This window comes from Sordaria macrospora, chromosome 2 (assembly GCF_033870435.1).
Source record: "Sordaria macrospora chromosome 2, complete sequence".
Classification (NCBI taxonomy): domain Eukaryota; kingdom Fungi; phylum Ascomycota; class Sordariomycetes; order Sordariales; family Sordariaceae; genus Sordaria; species Sordaria macrospora.
Genome location: NC_089372.1, coordinates 1,436,548 through 1,461,738, shown reverse-complemented (window position 1 = coordinate 1,461,738; position 25,191 = coordinate 1,436,548). Strand labels below are relative to the sequence as shown.

Genomic DNA, 25,191 nt, shown 5'->3' with positions numbered 1-25,191 from the left:
TAGAGTTGCACCTGTGTCGAACTGATTTGAACCTCATTACCTAATATGTGTAGGTCTAGAAGGCAGGAGCTTTTGATGTCGCAATGGCGACCTGTCGACCTGTTTGTCGATCACAAGTCTCAAGTCAATGGGGGAAGGAAGAAGGGAGGGAGCTTGGACCAATGGATTCCTGGCCTCCGAGAACCCTGTTAGAGCTTCCTCCCCTGCTGCCCTCCCGGCTAGCTTTGTTTGGTAACGTCCATCCAACCCCTCTTCTACACTCAACGACATCCCTCTTACCCTCGAATCATCACTTTGAACTTGTTCTTGTTGCTTTTTGGCTTACACCTAGAATCCGAATATCGACGGCAAGATAATCAAAAGCAATCGGATGGTGTTGTGGAATTGCGTTTCAGATCTGTACCTGTGTTAGCCCAGTCGTGGAACTTTGACTCGAGCTCAGCACCTGGCTCGTTCAAGCATTCAGCATCTCGGGATTCACACACAATCTACCAACCACCTCACGTTTATCGCCTCCGCACTTTGTCACGCATCCTGTCCGGCTTCATCACACTGGCAGCAGCAACAGCATCATCATCTCTCTCCTACATGTTTTGACCTCCTACCTTCCAACTACCTACACATCTCCAACTGTGTTTTGACATCTTGATTTATTGCCAACTTCCAAAATTACCGTATCCTTCATGTCATTTACACGAGACTCCACCACGCAGTATTTGAGGAGCTGAGCACAGGATCTTTCCCGTGTACGCGCGACATCGGCGTCCTACGCCCTCGTCTCATCTATCTTTTCTTCCTCTTCTGATTTCCGTCGCGACTCTTGGATCGATTATAGTTCGAACTGATGATCAATCCCATATCCTTCCGGCCGGGGCCGGTAACCTTCTGGACGACGCTCATCTACCTGGCCCTGCTGATACCCATCGTCATCATCAACGAGGAACCACCTGCCGCGCCCAAGACGGCCGAGCCCTTCAAGGGTGTCAACCTCACCGAGGCCTGGCTCGACCTCACCACCATCACCAGGGCGTACCACCCGTACAACAGCAAGTTCAACGAGGAGGTGCGCAGATATCTGCTGGAGAAGGTCGAGTCCATTTTGGAGGAGAATGGCGCTACCTGGGTGTTTGATGAGTGAGTACCTTAGTCTTGGCTTTTGAGATTCTATAACGGCTGAGTGGACCAGACACTAATGACATAACTGAATGATGATAGCCAAATGGCCGCCGCTGCAAAGGACGGCAAGTCTGCAGCAGTCACCGTCTTCGATGACAATGTGTCGAATTCCACTTTTGTGATGGGAAAGTCTAATGGAACTACCTTCACCCGTACGGAGTCGATTAATAACGCCGCTTACTTCGAGGGTACCAACATCCTGGTTTACATCCGCGGTAAGGAGGACGATGACGGTGATTGGTGGGAGGCCGACTACGTTCATGGAATGAGACGCAATGCGAAGGGGCTAACCTTGGTCAATGCCCATTACGATTCGTAAGTTCATTTTCACTGCCGTCCCCTGCGAGTTCCCAAAAAAACTGACATCTCATAGCGTCTCAACGGGCTTCGGCGCCACCGATGATGGCATGGGAGTCGTGACTTGCTTGCAAGTCCTCAAGTACTTCACCACCCCAGGAAACCAACCCCAGCGCGGCATCGTGGTCATGTTGAATAACGGCGAGGAAGATTGGCTCTACGGCGCCAGAGCCCTCGGTCAGCACAAGTTGAACCCATTCATCCATACGTTCCTGAACGTCGAAGGCGCCGGTGCTGGAGGCAGGGCAATAGTATTCCGTGCCACAGATCGAGAGGTCATGGCGGCATATGCTAGGACATCGCACCCTTTCGGTACGGTGATTGCATCCGATGCTTTTGGCATGGGCTTCATCTCTAGTGGTACCGACTACTCAGTGCTCGTCGATGCTTACGGCCAGCGTGGAATCGATTTGGCATTCTTCAAGCCCCGTGCGAGATATCACACCAACCAGGACGATACCCGGCATGCTTCCAAGGAGAGTCTCTGGCATATTCTATCAGCCTCTATCCACACGACCAAGCAGCTTTCCGGTGATACTGGCAACACGTTTATCGGTCAGAGGCCTGATAAAGCCCACGGCAAGGTTGCCAACGGCCGTCCCTCTAACGGAGTGTGGTTTGACCTCTTTGGCAAAAGCTTTGTGCTCTTTGGTCTGCGTGGCATGTTTGCCTGGTCGCTCACTCTTTTGATTGCGACTCCGCTGATCTTGGTCGGCATTACGTGGCTTCTTCGCAACCTCGACAAGGACTACTTCTTCACCTCCACGGTCAAGACTAAGGAGCATCCCGAATATGAAGCTGTTCCTATTGGTGGATGGAAGGGCTTCTTCCGGTACCCCTTTGCTTTGGGTGTCGCTGTGTTTTTCACAATCAGCTCGGCTCTTTTGATGAATAAGGTCAACCCGTTGATTGTCTACAGCAGCCGTTATTCTGTGTAAGTCCTTGTTCCCCAACTCGGATGTTATTATGGCTAACAATTGTTTTAGATGGGCTATGATGGTGTCTATCTTTTACTTCTCCTTCTGGATGATCATGCGTGGCGCTAATTTCGTCCGCCCTAGCGCTCTTCACCGCGGCTACGCCAACCTGTGGCTCTTCGTTTTCGGTTGGATTGTTCTTGTTGCCGTTACCGCTTTGGAGGACCGCCGTAGGATTGCGGCCGGCTACATCTTTGTTTTCCTCGAGTCGGCTATCTTTTTGTCGTGCCTAATCTCTTTTGTTGAGCTCTTGGCTCTTCCGAGAAAGTCTGCGTACGCCTTGCAAGTTCAGGAGGACTATGACGGCCATGACCACAGCGGATACCAGGGATACCGGGACAGTACCGATGGACTATCTTCAGGGGCCAGGGCTGAATCATCCGCCTCTGCTGGTTCTCCTTCATCGCCCACCGTTGCGCAGGAACCGAGCAAGCCTACCGCGCCGGCCGGCACTACTAATGGGTTGTCGACTGCGCCTTCTGTTGCCGCGCATTCTTCGCAGCCACAGCCTGCTCCCGCGACGCCCACACCTGGCCGTTCTACAAGCGCTCCTATTCCTTCTACGACACCCCGGGACGAGGACGAATCGGAAGATGATGACGACGAAGCGACTGAGCGGACACCACTCGTTGGCGGTAATGGCACCAATGATCGTGGCCGTACTACGTTTGCGACTACTTATCGCCGCTCCATCACCGCGCTGGTACACGGAGCTCGGAAGATGGAGGAGGACGGGGAGCCATACGAGCACGAGCAAGACTGGTCTGGACACCTGCCTTCTTGGGCATGGTTCTTCCAATTCTTGCTGCTGGGCCCCTTTATGATCATCCTCGCAGCCCAGACGGGTCTAATGCTCACAGACGCTGTATACCAGACCGGATCAGACGGCAGCAAGCTCTTCACGCCCTACCTGATGATCTTCTTCTTCACTTTGTTACTTATCCTTCCCCTTACTCCCTTCATCCACCGCGTCACCCATCATATTCCTGTGTTCCTACTTGTCGTCTTCATCGTCACCCTTACCTACAACCTCATCGCTTTCCCTTTCTCGGCCAACAACCGTTATAAGGCCTTCTTCGGCCAGTATATTGACGTTGCCACTGGCGAGAACAAGGTCTGCTACACCGGTATTGAGGAGTACGTCCGTCCCATTATTGCCGAGCTTCCTTCAGCATCCGGACGGGACGTCACCTGCGGCAAGTCCCTCCGTCGTGGTTCCACGATAGCAACGTGCTGCTTCGACGGATCCGCGGTCCCACCCAAGCTCGGAAGCGAAGATCTTGACGGCCTCCCCCAGGACAACTACGCCGACATCATCACCGTCAACGCCACGCGCAGCCACAAGAAGGGCGACTCCTCAAGGACAACTGCCCGGATCGAGATCACGGCTGATAACACTAAGTCGTGCTTCCTACAGTTCAAGAAGCCTGTGTCGGCGTTGACTATTGAGAGCGGCTCTGGCTGGGATGATCGCTTCGGGCAGTACCCTGAGGACGGAGTGGGGCTAGTTAGGCTCTGGCACAGGGAGTTCGATAAGACGTGGGTTGTGAATGCAGAGTGGAAGGGCTCAGAAACCAGGAAGGGAGACGACGAGAATGATGGGACAGTGATTTGTATGTGGAGTGATGCGAATACGCCGGGAACTATTCCGGCGTTGGATGAGGCGTTGCAGTTTGTCCCGAGCTGGGCGGCTGTTACGAAATTCTCGGAGGGGCTGGTAGAGGGGAGGAAGGCTTTTAAGATTGTGTAAGGTGGGGGGTACGGACAGAGGATCAGTGAAGTGACGTAGTGAAGGAGGAGGAGTTACTGGCATGGGAGACTGGGTGGGGCTGGATTCCTTTCCTACATGACATGTGTATACCCTACCCAGCCTATGGGCATCTTTAACTTGACCTAAGAAAATCCTTTTCGATTCTCTACCGTGTACACGGGAAGTTAGGCCTGCTCTCGAGGAGATGTTGTCGTTAATTCAGGGAAGTGGCAACTAACAGCACACTCAGCCATTCGACTCGAACAGCTATCTTCCTTCGTCTCTTATCTCGAGTCGCTCAACAGACGTCAAACTGCTATTGAGGTAAAAGTTGCACGAACACCGGATGGGGTGCTCCCCGTCTTCATGTTCCACCGTCTTTATCGGTCTGGGCCTCCGGATGTCGCCTGCTCCTACTTGGTGAAGGTAGGTAGGTACAACCATCGTAGGTGGGATGATAGGTCTCAGATGTACCTAGAAAGATTCATCAGCAACTCCAGATGGATTATGTCTGCTGTTCGAAATTTTGATGTCGAAACCACTACCGAATATCTTCCCCTCAACTTGTTTGCAGATCTTTCATCTACGTACGCTCTGCAACGTTTCACTTCAAGGTGCTCGTTCTATTGGAGTCTGCTGGCGGCTAATATGCATTTTATATAGCACCTTCTACCTGCCATCAATTAAATCCAAGTTCCGCCTATCCCATTTCCTTTCCGTTAGCTCCTCTTCCCTGTTAAATCTTAACACACATCGAAGCCACAAACGAATACCGCAGGTACCATAGCTCAGGGCTCACAAATGAGGGCAAGTGAAAAAGGCTGCGTCGTCAACACGCTGTCCAAAGTGTCTCAGTGTCTCAGTGTCTCACACTACCCCATCTGGTTCCTGCGTCTTGACAAGCGGGAGGTTGCATTTTTGATGTAACACGGGTTCGCGTCGAGGACACAACTTCAACGTATGTGCTCGGGTCTTTCGTCTTTCGTCTTTTGGGAGTGTCTGATATTTTCAAAAGCGCGGGCTTGAAAGGTTCGCTTGCGTGTCTTGCGTGTCTGGGCGGGTATGTATGTTTACTGTTCTAGTGGGTTTAATGGGTGGGAGATATCAGAATTGCGAGTCAACAGTTGGATGGAACGAAGAGGAGGGAAGATAAGGAAAGGAAATTTGTTTTGGAATAGATTGCCATGTTTGAGAAGTAGGGAAAGAAAGAGGCAACCTCTTTCCCTTGAGCCCCTTCGAACGGAATTTCTCCCGGAGGACGGGCTGAAGAAGGGACCTTAATAGTGGGATGGAAGACTTCGACTGTTCTTTCCATTTCCATTTCCGAGATTAGGGCTGAACTTTCGTGACGGACGGCCTTAGGTGTCCTCGATGACGTGGATAGTCCAGAGTGACTCGGAAGGGAAGATAAAACTGATCGTTTCCTACGTAGGAAGGAGCGTTTCCTCTCCAGCTGTCCTTTCTTTCATCCTTTTTGCCCACTTGCAAAAGCCAAAACCCAAGTAGGTTTTTCAACCAACCGACAGAATCTTTGGCTCACCTACCTACACAACAAACCAACCTAATTCTAATATCTAAATCGACCATCAACCTAATAACAACCGTTACTGTATCGACAATTGTTTTCCACACAACGTTTCGTCAAAAGCTTCAACACAAGCTTCGCCTACTCTGAGCCTCTGAGCTCAACCAAACCACCACAACGCCCCCACCTTCGCCGGGCCAACACCTTCCAACACCATCCCACCATCCCGTCATGCAAAATTTCGTCAAAATGGCCCCCTCCTCAATGCTCAACACCCTCACCATCCTCCTCTCAGCTACCGCCGCTCTCTTCACCGCCGGCGCCGACGCCACTCCCCTCCCCAGTTCCAACACAGGCACAAAAGCCAAGACCTGCGTCAACGGCCCACCCGCCACTGGTTCCTCGCCCGGCAGCCTACCCATCGCCGATTACTCCCTCGTTGCTCCCGCCGGGAACCTCAACTGGACTTCGTACACGGTCAAGAAGAGCTGGTGGGATGAGCACTATTTGAGTGGACCGCACGTGAGTTTACTTAACACATTTATGTTATTCTTGGTAAAAGGGATGGACGTAAAAATCTGGGAGACGAAGCAAAAAAATGGGTTTTAAGAAGGTTCGTGGGCGAGAGAAAAGTGAGCTGACGAGTCCAAAAAAAAACAGTACATGCCCTACTCCCACCACACCGATCCGTACGGCGCGTTCAAATGCCAGTATACTTGCAACGCGGCGGGCGATAAGTGCAAGAGTTACTTTTTGTGGTATAGTACGTTATTGATGTCTTTCCTATTCCTACCTCACTTTTGATACTATATCCTCCATCGGATTGGACAACTAGCTAACGTGAATGGATGAAACAGCGGACGTCAACGGCTCAAACGAGCATATCAACTGCGTTTTGTTTGATGATATGTAAGTTACCTATTTGCGGTGCGCCCTTTTTTCTTTCTGATGGACCGTATTGACAAAAGATCGACGACAGCATCGACCAGTCCATCTTTGTTCCGGGCACCAACGCCACTATCGGCGCGGGTGGCTACGATAGACGGTGCCAGGGCTCGGCCTAGAAGTCCATTCGGCCATTGAAGTATTTCGGATACTTTTGGGCAGCGGGAGAGCACAGAGGTCCTTATAAGCTTGGTGGTGTGCCGAACCTGGAAAGGTGAAATCTCATGAAGTGGTTTACTCTTAGTGAACGAGTAACAGTGCCAATTATCTTGAGGTAATAGTTTCTCGTACATATTTGGTTTGGTTCGGTGGCTCGTTCGTATGATAGGTAGTTTGACCGGCTGAAGGATGGAGATTTCCTGCTCATAGCTTCTGTTGTAATCATATTGAAAATTTCCCATACTATGTCATTGATATTTTGAATTCCGTTGATGTGTAAACTGCATGTGATGATGTCCTCTTGTAACCCTACCAGCAGCAACCCAATGTAAAGCTCACTCGAGCAACGTCCTGACGCCTAAGCACCAATGCCAAGTCTGACCGTATGCCAAAGTCCCAAACTCCAGATAGACATGCACCGAAACACTAACTAAGCATGCCGCCTGCCATATGAATCCTGCAGCCTGCTCCTGTAATTTCTCGCAAAATCCGAGTAAATCAGTGATACTCGGGCGGCGTGAAGAACTCCTCGTCTTCAGACAGCTCATCCATCTGATGGGCTCCTCTATTATCAACAACCGTACCATCAGCACCAAAGTAACCGGACCTCTAGTCCTCATTAGCCACCGGACGACCGCCGCAGCCATCACCACCACCATCTGCGGCGGCGGCGGCGGCAGCAGCAGCAGCATCAAAAAGGGGAAGGGACTTCCAATCCTCGTCCATCTGATCGTCTCCACCATCTTTCTTCACAGCCTCGCCCTCAGAACCACCAACACCATCAGCACCAAAAAGTGGAAGGGATCTCTAATCCTCATCCATATGATCCGCTCCTGCTCCTCCCTCCTCCTTCTTAATCACACCACCAAGGGACCCAGAAGCAGATATTCCCTTCTCCCTCGTCAGCCTCTCCGCATGCTCTCTCGCTCTCGCCCACAGCTCCCGTTCCATATCCCTCTCCACCGTATCAATCGCCATATTCATCCTCCCCACATCCAAATTCCCATATCTCCCCACGCCATCGGGGTCCAGTCGTGCCGCCACGGGCCGCACCCACTTCGCTCCGTTGTGCGTCTCGATCTTGGCTGGTCGTGTGAGTTCGCCGGGGTTCTTGGGTGCAGCAGCGGCCGCGTAACCACCTGGTTTGTTTGAGGCGCTTGGTTCGCCGCCGGTGTTGTTTTCGTCGTCGGGGCTGTTGGCGTTGGGGTTGGAAGAGGAGCTGCGGAGGTTGATGATGCCTGCTTCTTCCATGGCGTAGATTTGGCGGCGCAGTTGCTTGTCGACGCGGTCGAGGGTGGAGAGGAAGGTAGATTGGATTTGGGTGAAGCGCGCTATTGCGTCTTCTTGGTCTTGGGCTTGTTGTTTTTGCAGCTCGGATTCGGTTTGGCTGGGGTTTTGGGCGTCGGAGGTGGAGGGTGGTGGGGAGGCGAGGCAGCGAAGGGCGTTGGAGGCTAGTTCGAGGAGGGAGACAATGTCCTGTTTGGATTGAGAGGTGGTTAGTGTGAGGAAGGAGATGGGAAGAGGAGTGGGGGGCGGAGGAAACGTACGTTGTCGACGTTGCTGAGCTGTTGAATGCGCTCAGCTGTTGTGAAGGGTTCGTGGATGTCGATGTCCATCTGGGATGGCTGCCCTTGGGGTTGGGCGTTGTGGTCCATGTTGACGTGATGACGTTATTGTTGAGTCGGAGCACTGATGGTTGTACGTATGATATTATCGGTATATATATAGATATATCGTGATAAGCCAAATTGGTTTGTTTGCTGTTCGAAATCCCAGCTGTCAACTTCTTGGATACGGTTGTGGTGTTTTGTTTTGTTTGGGGACAAAAAGGTTCAAGAGAAGCTCCCCCACGAAACAGCCCTGCTCATTGTGTCAATCGCTGGGAAAAGGTGGGGTAAATTGCGGGAACCGCAAATGCCAAGACCCAGCGTGCCTGCAGGAAAGCACGGATCAGGCGCTAGACAGACGCGCTAAGTGGCCCCATTTCGACTGTTCGCGACGTCCTCGGCAAATGCCGTCCCTTGACCACTGAACCTGGACCTCGTCATCTCCATCTCGTCTTGAGCCTCATTATCAACTTTGTCATTTTTCATAAAACACACGCTATCGTTAGGGCTGACAGCCTGGATTCTTGCCCAAGTCACTATATACCCATTTCAAACGAACGATATATCACCAGGCTCACAGGAACTGGATCGAGAACCTACCATCATTACCATTCACACGCGTCGACGTCCTCCTCCTCATCCTCCACCACTTTGTTCCAGGAAGGCTACATACAGCAAGAGCCATAAACGCTACCGGAGTCATTCAAACTCGATCGTTAATTGAAGACGGAACAAAGACATAGATAGCTGCTCGGTAAAGGGGCATATACACATCATGTCCAACCCCCCACCAACAAACACCGGCCAGGCGCCGGCAGGTGCCACATATGGCGGTGGCCAACAACATCAACAACAACCTCAGTCTGCTGGTGGTGCGCCAACCACGGGGGCTACAGGAGGGACAGGAGCCGCAGGAACGACGTCGACGAGCAATACGGCACCGACACCTCAGAATCTTAACCAGATAGTGAGTCCTTGTTGAGTGTTTGATTCCACCTGCCTTCCCATGTGCCAAATGTCAATACACCATGGCCTTCTTCAACCCGTACCTCCCCCATGGGAACTCCACCACCCTCACCTTCTATCCCTTCTCTTTATATAGAATCTTGTCATATACCAGCTTTGAAAATCGGCCAACCATTATTGCTTTCTACTATAATAAGCACATGTTGGCCGGTCGTGCTTTGGCGTCCATTCACCCGGGCTTCAAGGTTCCCTTCAGATTCCCTTTACCGGCACTCCCATCAAGCATCTAGGCTGCCATGGCTTCCGCCTCTCCTCTTACATCGGTACTGCACAATTGAGTCCATTTCTGTCGTCGCCTTTTCACATTCAACAGCACATCACCTTCACTATCCTCTGCCCTCAATATCCCCGACAGCTCAGTATTGCGAAAACACCACGTTTATCCATAAAAACCCTCTCGCTTATCACCATGCCTCCTCGATATGCCTACCACCTGCCTCCTCAGCATTCGCCCCTCCGAATATCACATTTGACGAATCAAGCTTTGCTGGAGCTCTATGGTGTTAGACCCCCAGCTAACGACGCGCAGGTTACGGACTACTTAAAGAAAAAGGGGTTCACCAAGACCGAAGCCGTTTTCCGTCAAGAGACAGCCCATCTCGGGCCTGACGGCAGGCCAGCGCAGCGCAACGAGGAGAACGGACCGCGAAAGTACCTAAAAGCATTCATCTTGCTCCGAGATTGGATCGAGAATAACTTGGACATCTACAAAGTAAGATGCACCGAAGGCGACGTTACGATGATTCGTGGCAGCGATGCTGACAAGCAATAGTTCGAGCTCAGGAAGCTGCTGTGGCCTGTCTTTGTTTACTCCTACATCGACCTCGTGTTCACGGGGTATGTGGAAGAAGCAAAACACTATCTTGCGACACTACGACCTCACTTTGAAGCGGTCCATCGCGAGGCGTTAGACTTGTTCGCGACAGTCACCCTTCCTCAACACATTCGCGAAAACCAAACCATCAAACTCTACAAGGAGAACAAGTATCACGTCCCGCTCAACCAGTCGCTTTCAGCCAACCTCTTCCACTTTCTCGAGCGCGAGGCGGATGCTGGCGGCTCAACTATTACCTTCATCCTTCAAACCTACTGCCGTGTAGACGTCAGCGCAAGGGGGCCAATCGAACCATTCAGCTTCGAGGCTATCTACCGACGAACGCAGAATCAGGACCTTGATGAGATCGATCAACTCGAGGGCATTCCTGGTGTTTTCACCGGTGTTACAAATAGGGACGTTCTCGATTCATCGGCACCCCTAAAGCTTGGCCCTCTTCCTATGGAACCAGAGTTGAGAGAAGACGTACGGGCAGAACTTGAGGACGAGGACCAGCGACATCCGCCGGCGGAGGGCAGGTCTACACTTGTGGAGGAGTTCGATCAGCGGATTAAGCGAGAGGAAAGTGCCGACGCTCCGTCAAGAACAGACCTCCCTCTTCCACCATCTCGGGCCAGGGACGTCGTAATAGAAATGCAAAAGGTTCGGGAAAACCGAGACCGGTTCAAGATTGAGGGTCGGACGGGTGGTGCGGGCATTCCTGTTTCGGCCTGCATGTTTACTTTCCACAACAGCTTGGGGAGGTAAGTTATTGCACGCGTTTGCCGATGCGACTTCTTGGTGCTAACTGATTCCTTCCCCTAGCGTTTCATGTATGGACTTCTCCAACGATCACGAGCTCGTGGCTGTCGGTACTATGGACTCGTACATTCGCGTTTGGTCTATGAATGGGCAGCCGTTGAAATCTTCTGTCGCAAGCGAGAAGGATCTACAAGTCAACAACCGGAAGCTGATCGGGCACTCCGCTCCGGTATACGGCGTGTCATTCTCGGATTCGATTGCCAACTTGGACCGTAATGTCTTCCCAGAAGCCGACGGAGCCAAGCCCGACACAAGCACGAAGCTGCTACTATCATGCTCGGCCGACGGTCAAATCCGTCTTTGGTCTCTCGACCACTGGGCATGCTTATGCATTTACAAGGCCCACGATGGCCCCGTCTTCCGCGTTCTCTGGGGTCCTCACGGCCACTACTTCGCCACTGGCGGCTGGGACAAGACCGTCCGCGTATTCGCGCAAGACAGAGCCTCTGCGCTACGAATTATGGTTGGGCACGATACGCCCATCTCGGCAATCACCTGGCACCCGAACGGAACGTACGTCTTCTCTGCATCAGATGATACCGACAAGTCCATTCGTATGTGGTCGATAGTGACGGGCAACTGCGTGCGCATCTTCACGGGCCACACAGACTACATCAGCGCGTTGCAATGCGCGCCAAACGGAAAGATCCTCGCCAGTGCCGACACGGGTGGAAACATCTTCTTCTGGGACATTGCCAAGGGCGCGCGTATCAAACGGTGCCGCGGCCACGGCAAGGGCGGAATCCCGTCACTCAGCTTTAGTGCCGAGTCGAACGTGCTCGTTTCCGGAGGCTTGGATGGCACGGTGAGGCTCTGGGATGTGGAGTTGCCGGCCGATCCCAGCAAGAGCAGCCAGCTTGCTATCACAAGCAGCGGTGCGGCGGTTGCGGGAGGCGCATCTGGTCAACAGCCGGATGGTGCCGCGACTGGCGATAGCATTGCCGTGGCATCTGGCGGAGGTCCCAACGGCAACTCGATCACCGTGGGCGGCACTGGTGCTTCAGCTACATCCACTGCGGCCAATGCCACTGGCAACACTGGCACCGGTAGCGGCGCTGCTAATGGTGGCAGTGGTGCCGTCACAGGGAAGAAGAAGGGCAAGGAGGTGCAAATCACGCCTGATCAAATTAGCGCCTTTGCAACCAAGAAGACGCCTGTGATGAAGGTGCAGTTCACTAGAATGAACCTGGTGGTTGCTGGCGGATGCTATGATCCTGAGCGTTAGGAGGTTCGGGACTAGCGATCCTTATCGGGACTCAGGGGATGGGTAGGAAAGCAGGTGATGGATGGCATGCTTGCCAACATGAAGTAGGGTGTTTAGGTCACAATCAATGACGGTTGAAGAGGGCCGCATACAATATTTTGAGAAAGGAGTTGGCGATCCAGGAGTTTCCGGTTCATCAGGATTAACAAGTAGTTGCAGAGTATGCTAAAGGAGTCCATAGGTATGGGAACCATCGTATCAGTGGAACCTTCCAAGCCGAGAATAGGGTTTGATGAAGCATAGAAATAACAAGAACAACGAACACCAGCATTTCCATTATACCAATGTTCTACCGTAAAAGTCAAGGATATATTGGTCCGCCCCTATTTGGATAGCTTCACCCGCTGTTACCAGCAGCTGGTGAAACGACGTCAATTGGCCCGAGCGTCCCGCAGCTGCTTTGGGCGAGGGGACGGGGAGCTTGGCCGCTGACGATGCACCTGCTTAGGCGACCAGGATAGCGCTCGCACTCCAAGGTTCCCGCCCGTTCCAACAGTCCACTCGCCGTCCATACTCTCAACCTATACGCTCCTCGAAGCTTCATTACGACCGGCCTCCAAACCATTGCTGGTGATACTATTCGTTTTCTTATCGTGTCAGTTCCTTGGTTCCATTTTTCGATTGAGAGTCCCACAAGCAGGAGCTACGCAATGGAGGATCCCTGGGCCGACAGCGCCATCGGCGGCGAGAGCAACAACAGCTCCAACACAGTTCCCCAGTCCGATGACACGGCGCCCGGCAGCAACACCACCACCGCCCCGTCCGGTACATCGTCAACCCTGACGCCGTCGACCAACAACACGAGCAGCAGCAGCCGACCCTCGCGCCTGACACCCCGTCGCCTGGTTGCCCAACCAACCCGTCTCGAGGCCGTCGAGGACGATCCGCTTGGTCCTCTAGGTGCCAGCACCCCTGCGGCCACTGACACCCCGCTTGCGCCCCCTCAGCCGCCTCTCAAGGAGCAGCTACCTTTGAGGACGACATTGTCTGGGGGCTCGAACCAAATCGGCAGCGGAGGCGGCGCCAGGAGGCCCGGAGACCCGCACCGCATCATCGAAGAGGAGGAGCTATACAATGATACCCCGAGCGGGCCAAGACAGCCACCGCCCGTACCGCCTGCCCAGCCAAACAGCTCGGTGCGCACGTCGATGCAGCCCAGCGTCAGTATAGAGCAGGCGGCGAACCCGACGTTCCACATCTATGTCGGCGATCCCCATAAAGTTGGCGATCTGACTAGCAGTCATATAGTATACTCTGTGAGGACAAAGGTATGTAACGGAACCGTCTTATTACTCGAATGTCCCCCCTTTATCTTCTTTGATGAGTACAGATATGCTAACTACAAGGTCACCACCGACAGACGACATCAAAAGCCTACAAGCAGCCCGAATTCGAGGTCAAGCGGCGGTACCGCGACTTCCTATGGCTCTACAACACGCTACACGCCAACAACCCGGGCGTGGTGGTGCCTCCCCCTCCGGAGAAGCAGGCGGTGGGCCGGTTCGAGAGCAACTTTGTCGAGGCGCGGCGCGCCGCCCTGGAGAAGATGCTCAACAAGACGGCCGCCCATCCGACGTTGCAGCACGACGCCGATCTCAAGCTGTTCCTGGAGAGCGAGGCCTTCAACATCGACGTCAAGCACAAGGAGCGCAAGGAGCCGAACCTGGGCGAGAGCAAGGGCGTGTTGAGCACGTTTGGTATCAGTGTCGGCAGTGGGAACAAGTTTGTGGAGCAGGATGATGTGAGTTGTGTCTTGATCAGGGGTGGTTTGTTGGGAAACAATGCTAACGACAATTGATTGTAGTGGTTCCATGATCGCAGAGTCTACCTTGATGCTCTCGAGAACCAGCTCAAGGGGCTTCTGAAGGCCATGGACAGCATGGTTGCGCAGCGTAAGGCGATGGCGGAGGCTGCTGGCGAGTTTTCGGCCTCTCTGCATGCTCTCTCAACCGTGGAGCTGTCACCCACTCTCTCCGGCCCTCTCGACGCGCTTTCAGAGCTCCAGCTTACCATTAGGGATGTGTATGACCGTCAGGCTCAGCAGGATGTGCTCACGTTTGGTATCATCATCGAGGAGTACATCCGTCTCATCGGCAGTGTCAAGCAGGCTTTCACGCAGCGCCAGAAGGCATTCTATAGCTGGCACAGCGCCGAGTCAGAGCTGCAGAAGCGGAAGACTAGCCAGGACAAGCTGTTGAGGCAGGGCAAGAGTCAGCAGGACCGCTTGAACCAAGTGAATGCCGAGGTGGCGGATGCTGAGCGCAAGGTGCATCAGGCGCGCTTGTTGTTTGAGGACATGGGCCGTCTGATGCGCGCTGAGCTGGACAGGTTCGAGAGGGAGAAGGTTGAGGACTTCAAGTCGGGTGTTGAGACCTTCTTGGAAAGTGCCGTTGAGGCTCAGAAGGAAGTATGTTTCCCCCAGTAACACTATAAGAGACGTAAACCCCTTACTAACAATTCCTAACAGTTGATCGAGAAGTGGGAGACCTTCCTCATGCAGCTGGATGCCGAGGACGACGAGACCGTCTTCTATCGTCCTCCGGTCGTCCAGGCGAACAAGCCGGCCGGTGACACGGCGGTGGATCGAGCTCGGGCGAGGATCGATGACGACTCCGATTAGGATCGTGGTCTTGTGGGAGATTATCAGTCGGCGAGGACCACTTCGTCATCTTCGAACCTAAATGACCGCACGAATCAAGCACCCGCAAAGAAGGTTCCAGATTATAAGAAGCAGGATAATGCGTGGTCGTGGTTTTAGGTTTTGGGGAAGGGCGAGGCTAAAACAGTCCCACAGACGGCCACAGACACAGAAAATACATATACTCCTGGTCCGGGCGCCGCGCTTGGGAGAATGGTGAAAGGCATTGAAGGAGAAGGAAACCTCCTGTCGTAGGGGATATCAGTAAGACAGGATGTCTAGGAGATAGCAGCAGCACGTGTGTCCGCCTTAGCACATGAATACAGATATAATCATGATGGCTTTAGAGAGCGGTTGCGATGGTTTTTACGTAGGAGTTCTTCAAGCAGCTTGCACGGTTCATGATAGGGATGGTCGACTGTATTGTACATAACGTATAGTTGCTAGCGCGAGCAGATGAGATCAAAACGAGGTGGGCACGCTGAAATATTCACTTTTACAATCCTTATATCCATATACTTGTACACTTTCTAAACGTAACCACCGCACATCTTTTCCGTTCCCCATCCCATTCCATCTCTATATGTACAGGGCTACTTTTTCCGCATTTCTGATGGCGCGGAACTGATGGTACAATGCCCTTCCAAGCCATCAAACAGCAGCAACGGCCAGGCAAGCTTCCTCTTGTCCTCCACGGGTGACCGGTCGACATAATGATACAAGACGGAGGAGCCATCCCAGGGGTCAGTCAGAAGAAATGGAGAGTAAAACATCACCCGTTCAAACGGCCAGAGAATTCGTTGACAGCCTCCGGGTTTCTTCGAATCCGTTACTCCTGAGACAACCTCAAAGCCGCCCGACGAGCTTCACACCACCCCATCGCCTCCCATCATAACACGACCACGACCCATTTTACTTCCTTCTAGGACGGGTATCCTTGACATTCAACCCCGGGTTCATGTTCTCCGTCGCATACCCACTAATCAGATCCGTCAACGAGTCGAAAGGATCAGCCTCCTCCTCCTGAGCATTAGCCTTAGCGGCGGCCTCCTCCTCCTGAGCCTTCTTCTTGGCCTCCGCCACCGCATCAGCAGCCGCCTTCTTGGCCGCCTTGACGGCGCCGGCATCGCCAGCCGCGGCAGCAGCAGCCAGCGCGGCGGCCGCCTCCTCCTCGGGCGTCATCTTGGCGTCCAGGTCCCACCCGCGACCGTATCTCTCGCGGAAGGCGGCCAGCTTGCCGGCCTCGTCCATCTCCACGTTCTTGAGCGACTTGTCGCTGGGTTGCCAGAGCAGATGGTTGCGGCTGTCCTTGGCGGACTTGTAAAGCGCCGTGGGCATCGTCGTGCGAACAGTGAAGGTGCTGCCGTCGGAGAGCTGCACCAGCTGGGTGAATTGGTAGGGGCGGCGGTGGCGGGGGACGAAGGTCGCGTTACGGGTTTGTTGTTGGACGCATGGTGTTGGGCGAGAGGCAGAGTAGGCGGTGTATGTGGTGGTGGAGGGGAGGGCCGAAGGGCGGCGGAGGAGGGTGGTGGGGAGTCTTGTTGATGACATTTTGGCGCCGGTAGTTTTGTTGTTTGGATATTATGGGGATGCGATGGGTATATCTCGGTTCGTTGGTGTGGTATAGAGGACTATGGACCGTCGTCGTTGGCGCCAGTGACGTTAATCAGGCGTCGTGTGGTGGTGATGCTGGTGGGCGAACCGCGCGGACAGAGAGAATACGGTTCGTTTCGGGGGTCGGTTCGGAAGGGTTGGACGGCGGCCGGGGCGTGGGAAGCGGAATTTCGAGATTCGCGCCGCGGGGACTCGGACTCGGGTGGTGGTGTCGGGTCTGGTCTCGTCTGGCTCAAGCGCTGCTGGTCGCGGGACCGGGGCGGGTGGATCGACCGCGAGACAAAAATTGTTACGGCGGGCTATTTGCCCAACAAGCGCTATCGTTATCGGCGGCAGGCATAAAGTATGGGTAATGTACCTGGAAGTCCGGGGAAGGAACGAAGCAAGCTCTTTGGAAGGGAAAACACCGCGGCAGCACCGGGCGGGGCCGATGCACGATAAGATAAGATCTTGCTTGTTAAGCGCAGCTGCCCTGAAGCGAGCCTGTCAGGCCCGGTGTCCAGGGGCCCATGCCCGCTGCAGTGCGTCAATGCCAGAGCTCAATTTTAGTGCCGTCGGAGGACAGCTTGAGATGGTCGGATGGCAACGGTTGGTAAAGGAACTTTTGTATTCGTTCTCTTGTCAACAACGTCGACAATCTTCCATTGACTGTCAATCTTTTCAATTGGTCTTCTACAAAGCCGCTCAATGGGCCTGAGATGAACAGTCGCCGGGTTTTTGGCTTCGCTGCCGAGCAAGCGCATATTTGCAATCACAATGGCATCTGCCCGGTGCGGTCGCCACTGAAGCCGTCATCGTCATCCACGCGGCCGTTAATCGGGACGGCGGCGGCGCAACGGCGAGTTGCTGCTGGACAGCACGCCAGAACATGTCACCTCTGTAAGCACTTATGAATTATCCGAAGTCACTCTTGATATGGGACGACACATGTCATCCGTACTTTAGAAGACAAGAAAGATTAAACTAACTTGTTGACCTACAACAGCTCTTCGAACCATCCATACCACACCCTCCCATGCTCGAAGTTGGACAATTACCGACCCCAAGCCACCATCTCCCCCACACCGACCGAACCACCCACCCGGGCACACTCATAAGAAACTTTCCCTAATCGCCGAACGAACCCGTTCCCTTATGCGCCTCTTCCCGCATTCGGTCGTAGTATGCACCTCTACCGATACGCATGCGCATGCCCATACCTCGCACTCCCACAAGCCGCATAAGCCGACCATGCGCGGCATGACTATGTCCTCCCTCACATGCCTGGGCCTTTCACCCTCGCCCATTGTGAGCTTCAACATCACTCATCCGTCCCGAACGTTGGACGCATTGCGCGCCAGCAGGCGGTTTAATATCCACATCCTTACGGATGATATTGCGGGCGCGGCGATTGCGGACTGGATGACCAGGGGGAACAGTGAAGGACCAGAAAGGGTGTTCAAAGGACTGGAGAGTGAATGCGGGTGTGTGGTCGCCAACCATGAGGATCTGGATATGCGTAGGGACGATGGGGAGGCGCCTCTGCTGGACGGGGATGGAGTGCTCTATGTCATGCGATGCAGGGTATTAGAGGAGCCTATGGAGGGCTTTATCCCCGTCGGGGATCACGTTATCGTGCTGGGAGAGGTCGAGGAGATCGTTGAGGGGCTTGGTGTTAGGGGCGGGACAGAAGAAGGGGAAGAGGTGAACTCATTGGATCCTGTTGACCTGGATAACTCCGAGGGAAGGGATATAGACCCATACCAGTTTGGACTGGTGTATGCGGACAGGAGGTATAGACAGTTGGGGAGCTGTATAGTGCCGGTGCATGGTCCAGTCAGGAGTACTCACGAAGACGGGCCCGTGAGGACGACTAGTAGTAGGATTAGTACACTTCCCGAAACGACAAACTCTTAACCAAACGAGCGCAAGCCCATATGTGCGCCAATGCAGCTGATCGGCCTGTACTCATCACAAGGGTCACTCGAAGAATCGCAAGCAAAGAGGCAAGCAGCCAATGGGGTCTGTTATATGCGAAACATTTCCTCCATAAATATCGCCATCAAAAGGTATCTGTCCAGCTCCTATCGCAGCTCAAGAAGCGCTTAGGGCGTGTCGGCACCGGTAAGTGACACATAAACGCCGAAAATGACCGTCCTTTCCTCCGCTAATCCGCCTATCCAAGGGTCATAAACGCTTTCTTGAGGAATACATTTACTCGCCCTTCTGGACACCCTTGATACCGACGAGCTCGGTCTCAAAGATGAGGGTAGAGTTGGCGGGGATGATGCCACCGACAGCGCGGTTGCCGTAGGCAAGGTGGGGGGCGATGGTGAGCTTGCGCTTCTCACCAATCTTCATGCCGAGGAGACCCTCATCCCAGCCCTTGATGACCTGGCCCTGGCCAACGGTGAAGTTGAGGGGCTCGCCACGGTCGTAGCTGGCATCGAACTTCTTGCCGTTGGTGAGGACACCCTTGTAGTGGACGTCAACGTTGTCGCCTGGATCAAGGGAGAAATTGAATCAGCATGTGTGCTTCACACCTAGGAAGTTCGCTTGCTGGTTTGCGCAGTGCATGTCTGGAGCTGAGAGCAAGGCGCTCGCAGTAAACGATATGCGATGCGATGAAGCTCAAGTTCGGGCGGGGCGAAGAGGAAGAAGCTGAAAATTGCACTCCAGAGCTAGGACTAGCTCCAGGTACACCTCAGCTTGAGGTACACTTACCACGGCGGGTCTCACGGTTGCCCTGGCCCTCCTGCTGGACCTCGATCTGGAGACCTTCAAGCTGGGGAATAGTCATTTTGCTGGATGTGGTGGTGAAGTTGTGTTTTTGGTTGGTTTGGGGAGTGGTGTACGGGAGAGAGTTCAGAGACTTGGGAACACAAAAGAGGAACGAGGGGCGGGCGAGGGTAGAGAGACGAGGAGCGACGGCCCTGAGGCGGTGGGGCGCAAGCTTTATGCCGTTCATGGCGTAATTAGATTGGTGAACCAGTTGAGTGGAAGGGACGAAAGAGAGGGGCAGAAACGAGCAAGGACTCCAAGGAGGGCAAGAGGCAAAGCAATCCTGCAGTGAGCCTTCCAACTTGGTTGCTTGGGAACGGCAGGGGAATGAGGGGATTTGTACAGGGAGATCACTAGGGTCGATGTCGAATTCAGAAAGCACACCCCAGGCCGGCAGGTTTGTGCGGAAGCAAACTGCTGGAGAGTGAACCAACAGCGCTCTTTTCTGACCTTGATCTGTTGCCGAGTCTCTATGTACTAGGTATCATCAATAAACCTCTCATGAACGGGATGCTTGTGTGGGCTGAAGCCCCACGCACGGAGCTCCTAGCCGGACTGTCTTGGACTCCTGGTTCACACATTGAAGCTTCTGCTTTTACCTTAGTACCATGGCCGGCACCGACTGAACCGTTAATCCGGTGCAAGAGACTGGAGAATTATATCATCAACAGCTCAGGATGATCTCAAAGCCCTGTCCGCCTGCAAGCGCGCCTGTCGCCTTGGGGTCAATGCTGCAGCTGTTACGCCCGTGTGCCTGCGCTGCCAGCCCGGAAGCACGTCACGAACATGGAGGGGCAGAGGAGCAAGGGTTCTTCTTGGCGCAACTTGTCAGGGGCCGCTGTTGCAGGGCTCGCCTCCCGTCTTTTCATCCATTCAACCTGCATGGTGCTTGCACGTTGGTGTCATGTAAACAACAGACCCGAATGACAACGCTTCTCGGATGATATTCGAACGATCCAACGACTTGAGGCTCGACTTGTTCTTTGGTCAATCAAAAAAAGCCGTGCTGATGTGTTATAAGAACGGGTTGTTGAATGGCGAGGTAGTACGGATGATGTTCCCAGACCTTTCCGTAAGTTGAGCTTTCTTGCTCGGGCCATACACATCAGTGACCTCTGATCGAGGTATATACCCGTGGGTGTGAGGTTGGCTTTGATGACCGGTTCTGGCCAACCTGTAGGCGGGTAGAGGTGTTGAGTCAACTTCATATCAAAGACCGAGTAACCTCTTCATCCTTAGGGCGCAAGCGATGATCCCCTGGCGTCTTGTCGTAACATATGGCGATTCACGACAAGCTTTGGCTGGTTTTTGGAAGGTTCCGAAGAAATGAAAACAACAAACCCAGACAAGGAAACGTCCAACGTCGAGCACGCCAAATGGACATGAGGACTCGAACGTCCCGGTCGAAGCCTCCCACACTTGACTTGACTTGTAAAAGGACTGAGGTTCCAAGCAAGGTTATGGGAACTCGAGCTGAAGAGACAGCCAGGCCAAAAGAGGACGCCAACGATCTATAAATGGCTGGGCTCGGCAAGGCTTCTCTGCCAAGTCCATCGAAGTTGACGAGAATCGTCTGTGGATTGAAGAGGGTTTGATAAGTTGATACGATCATACGAAGTCGAAAAGAGACGAACACCAAACTCCATCATACATGTACCGGGCCGCGATGGCAGCGGTCGAGACCTTGCAGGATCCGATGAACTTCCCCATATGTAAACACTAGTGCCGCGAACCGCAGTCACGGAGGCTTCTTGAAACAGGCAGAATCTCAAACTCGAGTCCCCAGTTCTAGGTGGCTGGTCAATCGTGGACAACGGGTCGGGACGTTAGCACGAGCAGCACCGAGGGCATGTTCTTGATCGTGGGGTTGCCTGAGCTCCCGTCATTCAGCCTTGCGGTGACTGCAGGGGCCTCGATCATTCTGGATCGTTCTGCCCATTGGCTGCCCAATCGGGGGATGGAAGAGGCGTCCGAAGATCATGTTTGACCGAACAGAGAAGGCTCCAGATGTAGGTGCCCCTCCTGAACCATATGATTGGGGTTGAACCGATGTTCTAGTGTACGCCTGCCATCTCGACTCGCCTCCAGCTTTCTTTGGAGATCCAGAATCACGGTGCAATTTCTGTAGTCATTTCAGTCCCAATGCTGGCAAGGGGCAATTGGGACGATAGGGGAGCAACAGCTGAGAGAAACGCAGATGAATGGCCCCTCCTGCCCCTCAGCGGAGCGGTTTGGACTGGGGTAGCTCCTGCAGCCTCTTTGAGAGAAGCGCAAGGAAGCCAAGACGCGCCTCTGCCTGCGGGCCAGCAGCCAATCAGATGTGTAATTTGAGTCAAGTGGGGATAGCAAGCAACGGCCGCAAACGAATCAGAGGAAGGCCGTGGAATTCTGAACGATAGAATCTCATCGAATTCTGTTGCTGGCAACAGCCAGGGACCCAGGGGCCGCCGCAAAGAACATTTTAGATGCCACTGCTGCCCACTTCCTCTCTCGCTCTTCCCTTCATTCCTCAGTTTTCCCAATCCAATCTCAACTTTCTTCTTTCCTCTCTCGAATCTTGCCTGCAGCAGTATCCTCTCTTTTTTTGGAGGAGCAGAACAATAGCGCTTTTTCTTTTCTTGGTAGGTTCACCCGCTGCCCAGTGCCTATCTCGAACGGGAGGTTACGAGTCACCATTCACTGCCCCTCCCCTCCCCCGCTTCAGCCTTGCCTTAACACCCCTTCCCTCGTTCCCCTTCGTCACCATTTCATAAAGAACAACAACTTTCAGTTGTCCTTCCGCCCTCTTCGATCGCAGATAAACCATCGTGTACATATCCCAACGCCAAATTTGCAGCACTTCCACAGGACGTGGCGCTAATAGACCCCGCTTAGATACCCACACATTTCACCATCAAATCTGCCCATCATGTCGGCCCCCGAGACCTTCGAGTTCCAGGCTGAGATCTCTCAGCTTCTCTCCCTCATCATCAACACTGTCTACTCCAACAAGGAGATCTTCCTTCGTGAGCTTGTCTCCAACGCTTCCGATGCTCTCGACAAGATCCGCTATGAGTCCCTGTCGGACCCCAGCAAGCTGGACTCCGGCAAGGATCTCCGCATCGACATCATCCCCAACAAGGAGAACAAGACCCTCACCATCCGCGATACCGGTATCGGTATGACCAAGGCTGTAAGTTTTGCCTCGCATCAGTTTTGAGCGAAAGTGGCAATATGCTGACTTGTTACACCTAGGACCTCGTCAACAACCTCGGTACTATTGCCCGCTCCGGTACCAAGCAGTTCATGGAGGCCCTGACCGCTGGTGCCGATATCTCCATGATCGGTCAGTTCGGTGTTGGTTTCTACTCTGCCTACCTTGTTGCCGACAAGGTCACCGTCATCTCCAAGCACAATGATGACGAGCAGTACATCTGGGAGTCTTCTGCTGGTGGCACCTTCAACATCATCCCCGACACCGAGGGCGAGCCCCTTGGCCGCGGTACCAAGATGATCCTCCACCTCAAGGATGAGCAGCTTGACTACCTCAACGAGAGCAAGATCAAGGAGGTCATCAAGAAGCACTCCGAGTTCATCTCCTACCCCATCTACCTCCACGTCCAGAAGGAGACCGAGAAGGAGGTTCCTGATGAGGATGCTGAGGAGGAGGCCAAGGAGGTCACCGAGGAGGATGACAAGAAGCCCAAGATTGAGGAGGTCGATGATGAGGAGGAGGAAAAGAAGAAGGAGAAGAAGACCAAGAAGGTCAAGGAGACCACCATCGAGGAGGAGGAGCTCAACAAGCAGAAGCCCATCTGGACTCGCAACCCCCAGGACATCACCCAGGAGGAGTATGCTGCCTTCTACAAGTCGCTCTCCAACGACTGGGAGGACCACCTCGGTGTCAAGCACTTCTCCGTTGAGGGTCAGCTCGAGTTCCGCGCCATCCTCTTCGTTCCCAAGCGCGCTCCCTTCGACCTCTTCGAGACCAAGAAGACCAAGAACAACATCAAGCTCTACGTCCGCCGCGTCTTCATCACCGACGATGCCACCGACCTCGTCCCCGAGTGGCTCAGCTTCGTCAAGGGTGTTGTCGACTCTGAGGATCTCCCTCTCAACCTGTCTCGTGAGACTCTCCAGCAGAACAAGATCATGAAGGTCATCAAGAAGAACATCGTCAAGAAGTCTCTTGAGCTCTTCAACGAGATTGCTGAGGACAAGGAGAACTTCGACAAGTTCTACACTGCCTTCTCCAAGAACATCAAGCTCGGTATCCACGAGGATGCCCAGAACCGCAACATCCTTGCCAAGCTCCTCCGCTTCAACTCCACCAAGTCTGGTGACGAGATGACCTCTCTCTCCGACTACGTTGCTCGCATGCCCGAGCACCAGAAGAACATGTACTACATCACTGGCGAGTCCATCAAGGCTGTCTCCAAGTCTCCCTTCCTTGACTCCCTCAAGGAGAAGGGCTTCGAGGTTCTCTTCCTTGTTGACCCCATTGATGAGTACGCCATGACTCAGCTCAAGGAGTTCGAGGGCAAGAAGCTTGTTGATATCACCAAGGACTTCGAGCTCGAGGAGACCGAGGAGGAGAAGAAGCAGCGTGAGGAGGAGGAGAAGGAGTTCGATGGTCTTGCCAAGGCTCTCAAGAACGTTCTCGGCGACAAGGTTGAGAAGGTCGTCGTCTCCCACAAGCTCGTCGGCTCTCCTTGCGCCATCCGCACTGGCCAGTTCGGTTGGTCCGCCAATATGGAGCGTATCATGAAGGCCCAGGCCCTCCGTGACACCTCCATGTCCAGCTACATGTCTTCCAAGAAGACCTTCGAGATCTCCCCCAAGAGCCCCATCATCAAGGAGCTCAAGAAGAAGGTTGAGGCTGACGGTGAGAACGACAAGACTGTCAAGTCCATCGTCCAGCTCCTCTACGAGACCTCTCTTCTCGTCTCCGGCTTCACCATCGACGAGCCCGCTGGTTTCGCCGAGCGCATCCACAAGCTCGTCTCCCTCGGCCTCAACCTCGATGAGGAGCCTGAGGCTGCTGCCGATGCCCCTGCTGCCGCTGAGGGTACTCCCGCCGCCGAGACTGGTGACTCCGCCATGGAGGAGGTTGACTAAACGATTTCATGACTACAAAAGTTTAATGAAAAAGGTTATGGGACGGAGTTTGGGTTTTCGTTTTTCTGACGGGCATTTTGTTACCCCTTCTGCATCTTTGCCTTTTCCATAATTTTCAGATTCCCCGGCTCTGTACTTTAGTCTACGACAACATATGGTTTGGCCTGGTCTTCAGGTAGAGCATGAATGCAATGGATAAGAACAAGCTACTTTCTACTTTTATGAATATGTGACATGAGGTTCGTGAAGCTCGATCCGTCGCTGAAGTGAACGTTATTACTTCGCCTCTTAACGTTGCGCTGTCCCTTCCAACATCTTTTAATCCACTCACGATGTGGTGAACGGTTGTAGAGTGTATAATTACCCCGGTTACCCTGAAGCGTGAGAAGGGAAGAGATGGAAGAGACGGAAGGGGAAGAACCTGGATGCGGGGTGATCAACAAAACTCTTTCGAAGCAGCAAGAAGAAGCGGGAGGATGCTAATGCAACTACTTAAGGTGGATTTTGTGCGGTCTAGCTTGAAGCCAGAACTCGAGAACACAAAAGACCAGGCAGAAGCCCTGTTACTGTGATGGGGTAATGGGAATGGGGAAGAGGACGGGCAACGGGGTGAAAGCAAGTGAGCCGCAAAATTCATAAGGGAGAGAAGGAGCCTGGGGC

General features: G+C 53.6%; 8 protein-coding genes across 8 annotated transcripts; 6 read left to right on the top strand and 2 right to left on the bottom strand.

Moving 5' to 3' along the window:
• Positions 1-113: 113 nt before the first annotated feature.
• Positions 114-4,554, top strand: SMAC4_04453 (uncharacterized protein). Its single transcript, XM_066090114.1, has 4 exons — positions 114-1,134; positions 1,216-1,491; positions 1,550-2,467; positions 2,520-4,554. The coding sequence occupies exons 1-4, from the start codon at positions 845-847 to the stop codon at positions 4,258-4,260; spliced, it is 3,225 nt and encodes a 1,074-aa protein (XP_065946036.1). The 5' UTR covers positions 114-844; the 3' UTR covers positions 4,261-4,554.
• Positions 4,555-6,034: 1,480 nt separating this feature from the next.
• On the top strand, positions 6,035-7,045 carry SMAC4_04452 (uncharacterized protein; the record flags this gene model as incomplete). The annotated part of the gene is made up of 4 exons (XM_003343746.2): positions 6,035-6,307; positions 6,446-6,548; positions 6,643-6,694; positions 6,765-7,045. The coding sequence occupies 4 exons, from the start codon at positions 6,035-6,037 to the stop codon at positions 6,847-6,849; spliced, it is 513 nt and encodes a 170-aa protein (XP_003343794.1). The 3' UTR covers positions 6,850-7,045.
• Positions 7,046-7,696: 651 nt separating this feature from the next.
• SMAC4_04451 (uncharacterized protein) lies at positions 7,697-8,544 on the bottom strand (the record flags this gene model as incomplete). Its single annotated transcript, XM_003343745.1, has 2 exons — positions 7,697-8,365; positions 8,437-8,544. The coding sequence occupies 2 exons, from the start codon at positions 8,542-8,544 to the stop codon at positions 7,697-7,699; spliced, it is 777 nt and encodes a 258-aa protein (XP_003343793.1).
• Positions 8,545-8,816: 272 nt separating this feature from the next.
• SMAC4_04450 (uncharacterized protein) lies at positions 8,817-12,698 on the top strand. The gene is made up of 4 exons (XM_024655549.2): positions 8,817-9,463; positions 10,052-10,234; positions 10,295-11,100; positions 11,162-12,698. Exons 1-4 carry the CDS (start codon positions 9,272-9,274, stop codon positions 12,381-12,383), a joined length of 2,403 nt encoding a protein of 800 aa, XP_024511425.1. The 5' UTR covers positions 8,817-9,271; the 3' UTR covers positions 12,384-12,698.
• A 103-nt stretch (positions 12,699-12,801) lies between these two features.
• Positions 12,802-15,599, top strand: SMAC4_04449 (uncharacterized protein). The gene is made up of 4 exons (XM_003343743.2): positions 12,802-13,690; positions 13,783-14,163; positions 14,227-14,829; positions 14,890-15,599. Exons 1-4 carry the CDS (start codon positions 13,073-13,075, stop codon positions 15,040-15,042), a joined length of 1,755 nt encoding a protein of 584 aa, XP_003343791.1. The 5' UTR covers positions 12,802-13,072; the 3' UTR covers positions 15,043-15,599.
• A 373-nt stretch (positions 15,600-15,972) lies between these two features.
• SMAC4_04448 (mitochondrial 54S ribosomal protein bL31m) lies at positions 15,973-16,611 on the bottom strand (the record flags this gene model as incomplete). Its single annotated transcript, XM_003343742.1, has 1 exon — positions 15,973-16,611. One exon carries the CDS (start codon positions 16,609-16,611, stop codon positions 15,973-15,975), a length of 639 nt encoding a protein of 212 aa, XP_003343790.1.
• A 685-nt stretch (positions 16,612-17,296) lies between these two features.
• Positions 17,297-18,670, top strand: SMAC4_04447 (uncharacterized protein). Its single transcript, XM_003343741.2, has 2 exons — positions 17,297-17,553; positions 17,660-18,670. Exons 1-2 carry the CDS (start codon positions 17,373-17,375, stop codon positions 18,568-18,570), a joined length of 1,092 nt encoding a protein of 363 aa, XP_003343789.2. The 5' UTR covers positions 17,297-17,372; the 3' UTR covers positions 18,571-18,670.
• A 3,270-nt stretch (positions 18,671-21,940) lies between these two features.
• Positions 21,941-24,777, top strand: SMAC4_04445 (uncharacterized protein). Its single transcript, XM_066090113.1, has 2 exons — positions 21,941-22,606; positions 22,669-24,777. Exons 1-2 carry the CDS (start codon positions 22,343-22,345, stop codon positions 24,529-24,531), a joined length of 2,127 nt encoding a protein of 708 aa, XP_065946035.1. The 5' UTR covers positions 21,941-22,342; the 3' UTR covers positions 24,532-24,777.
• The last annotated feature ends 414 nt before the right edge of the window (positions 24,778-25,191 follow it).

Excerpts from the sequence above, each read along its gene's own strand:
- SMAC4_04445 (XM_066090113.1), top strand. The coding sequence starts at position 22,343 with ATGTCGGCCCCCGAGACCTTCGAGTTCCAGGCTGAGATCTCTCAGCTT. Across the intron at positions 22,607-22,668 it reads GTATCGGTATGACCAAGGCT|GACCTCGTCAACAACCTCGG; the intron begins GTAAGTTTTGCC and ends TGTTACACCTAG.
- SMAC4_04447 (XM_003343741.2), top strand. The coding sequence starts at position 17,373 with ATGAACAGTCGCCGGGTTTTTGGCTTCGCTGCCGAGCAAGCGCATATT. Across the intron at positions 17,554-17,659 it reads CGCCAGAACATGTCACCTCT|CTCTTCGAACCATCCATACC; the intron begins GTAAGCACTTAT and ends GACCTACAACAG.
- SMAC4_04453 (XM_066090114.1), top strand. The coding sequence starts at position 845 with ATGATCAATCCCATATCCTTCCGGCCGGGGCCGGTAACCTTCTGGACG. Across the intron at positions 1,135-1,215 it reads GCTACCTGGGTGTTTGATGA|CCAAATGGCCGCCGCTGCAA; the intron begins GTGAGTACCTTA and ends GAATGATGATAG. Across the intron at positions 2,468-2,519 it reads TACAGCAGCCGTTATTCTGT|ATGGGCTATGATGGTGTCTA; the intron begins GTAAGTCCTTGT and ends CAATTGTTTTAG.
- SMAC4_04449 (XM_003343743.2), top strand. The coding sequence starts at position 13,073 with ATGGAGGATCCCTGGGCCGACAGCGCCATCGGCGGCGAGAGCAACAAC. Across the intron at positions 13,691-13,782 it reads TATACTCTGTGAGGACAAAG|ACGACATCAAAAGCCTACAA; the intron begins GTATGTAACGGA and ends CACCACCGACAG. Across the intron at positions 14,164-14,226 it reads AGTTTGTGGAGCAGGATGAT|TGGTTCCATGATCGCAGAGT; the intron begins GTGAGTTGTGTC and ends AATTGATTGTAG.
- SMAC4_04450 (XM_024655549.2), top strand. The coding sequence starts at position 9,272 with ATGTCCAACCCCCCACCAACAAACACCGGCCAGGCGCCGGCAGGTGCC. Across the intron at positions 10,235-10,294 it reads ATAACTTGGACATCTACAAA|TTCGAGCTCAGGAAGCTGCT; the intron begins GTAAGATGCACC and ends GACAAGCAATAG. Across the intron at positions 11,101-11,161 it reads TTCCACAACAGCTTGGGGAG|CGTTTCATGTATGGACTTCT; the intron begins GTAAGTTATTGC and ends TCCTTCCCCTAG.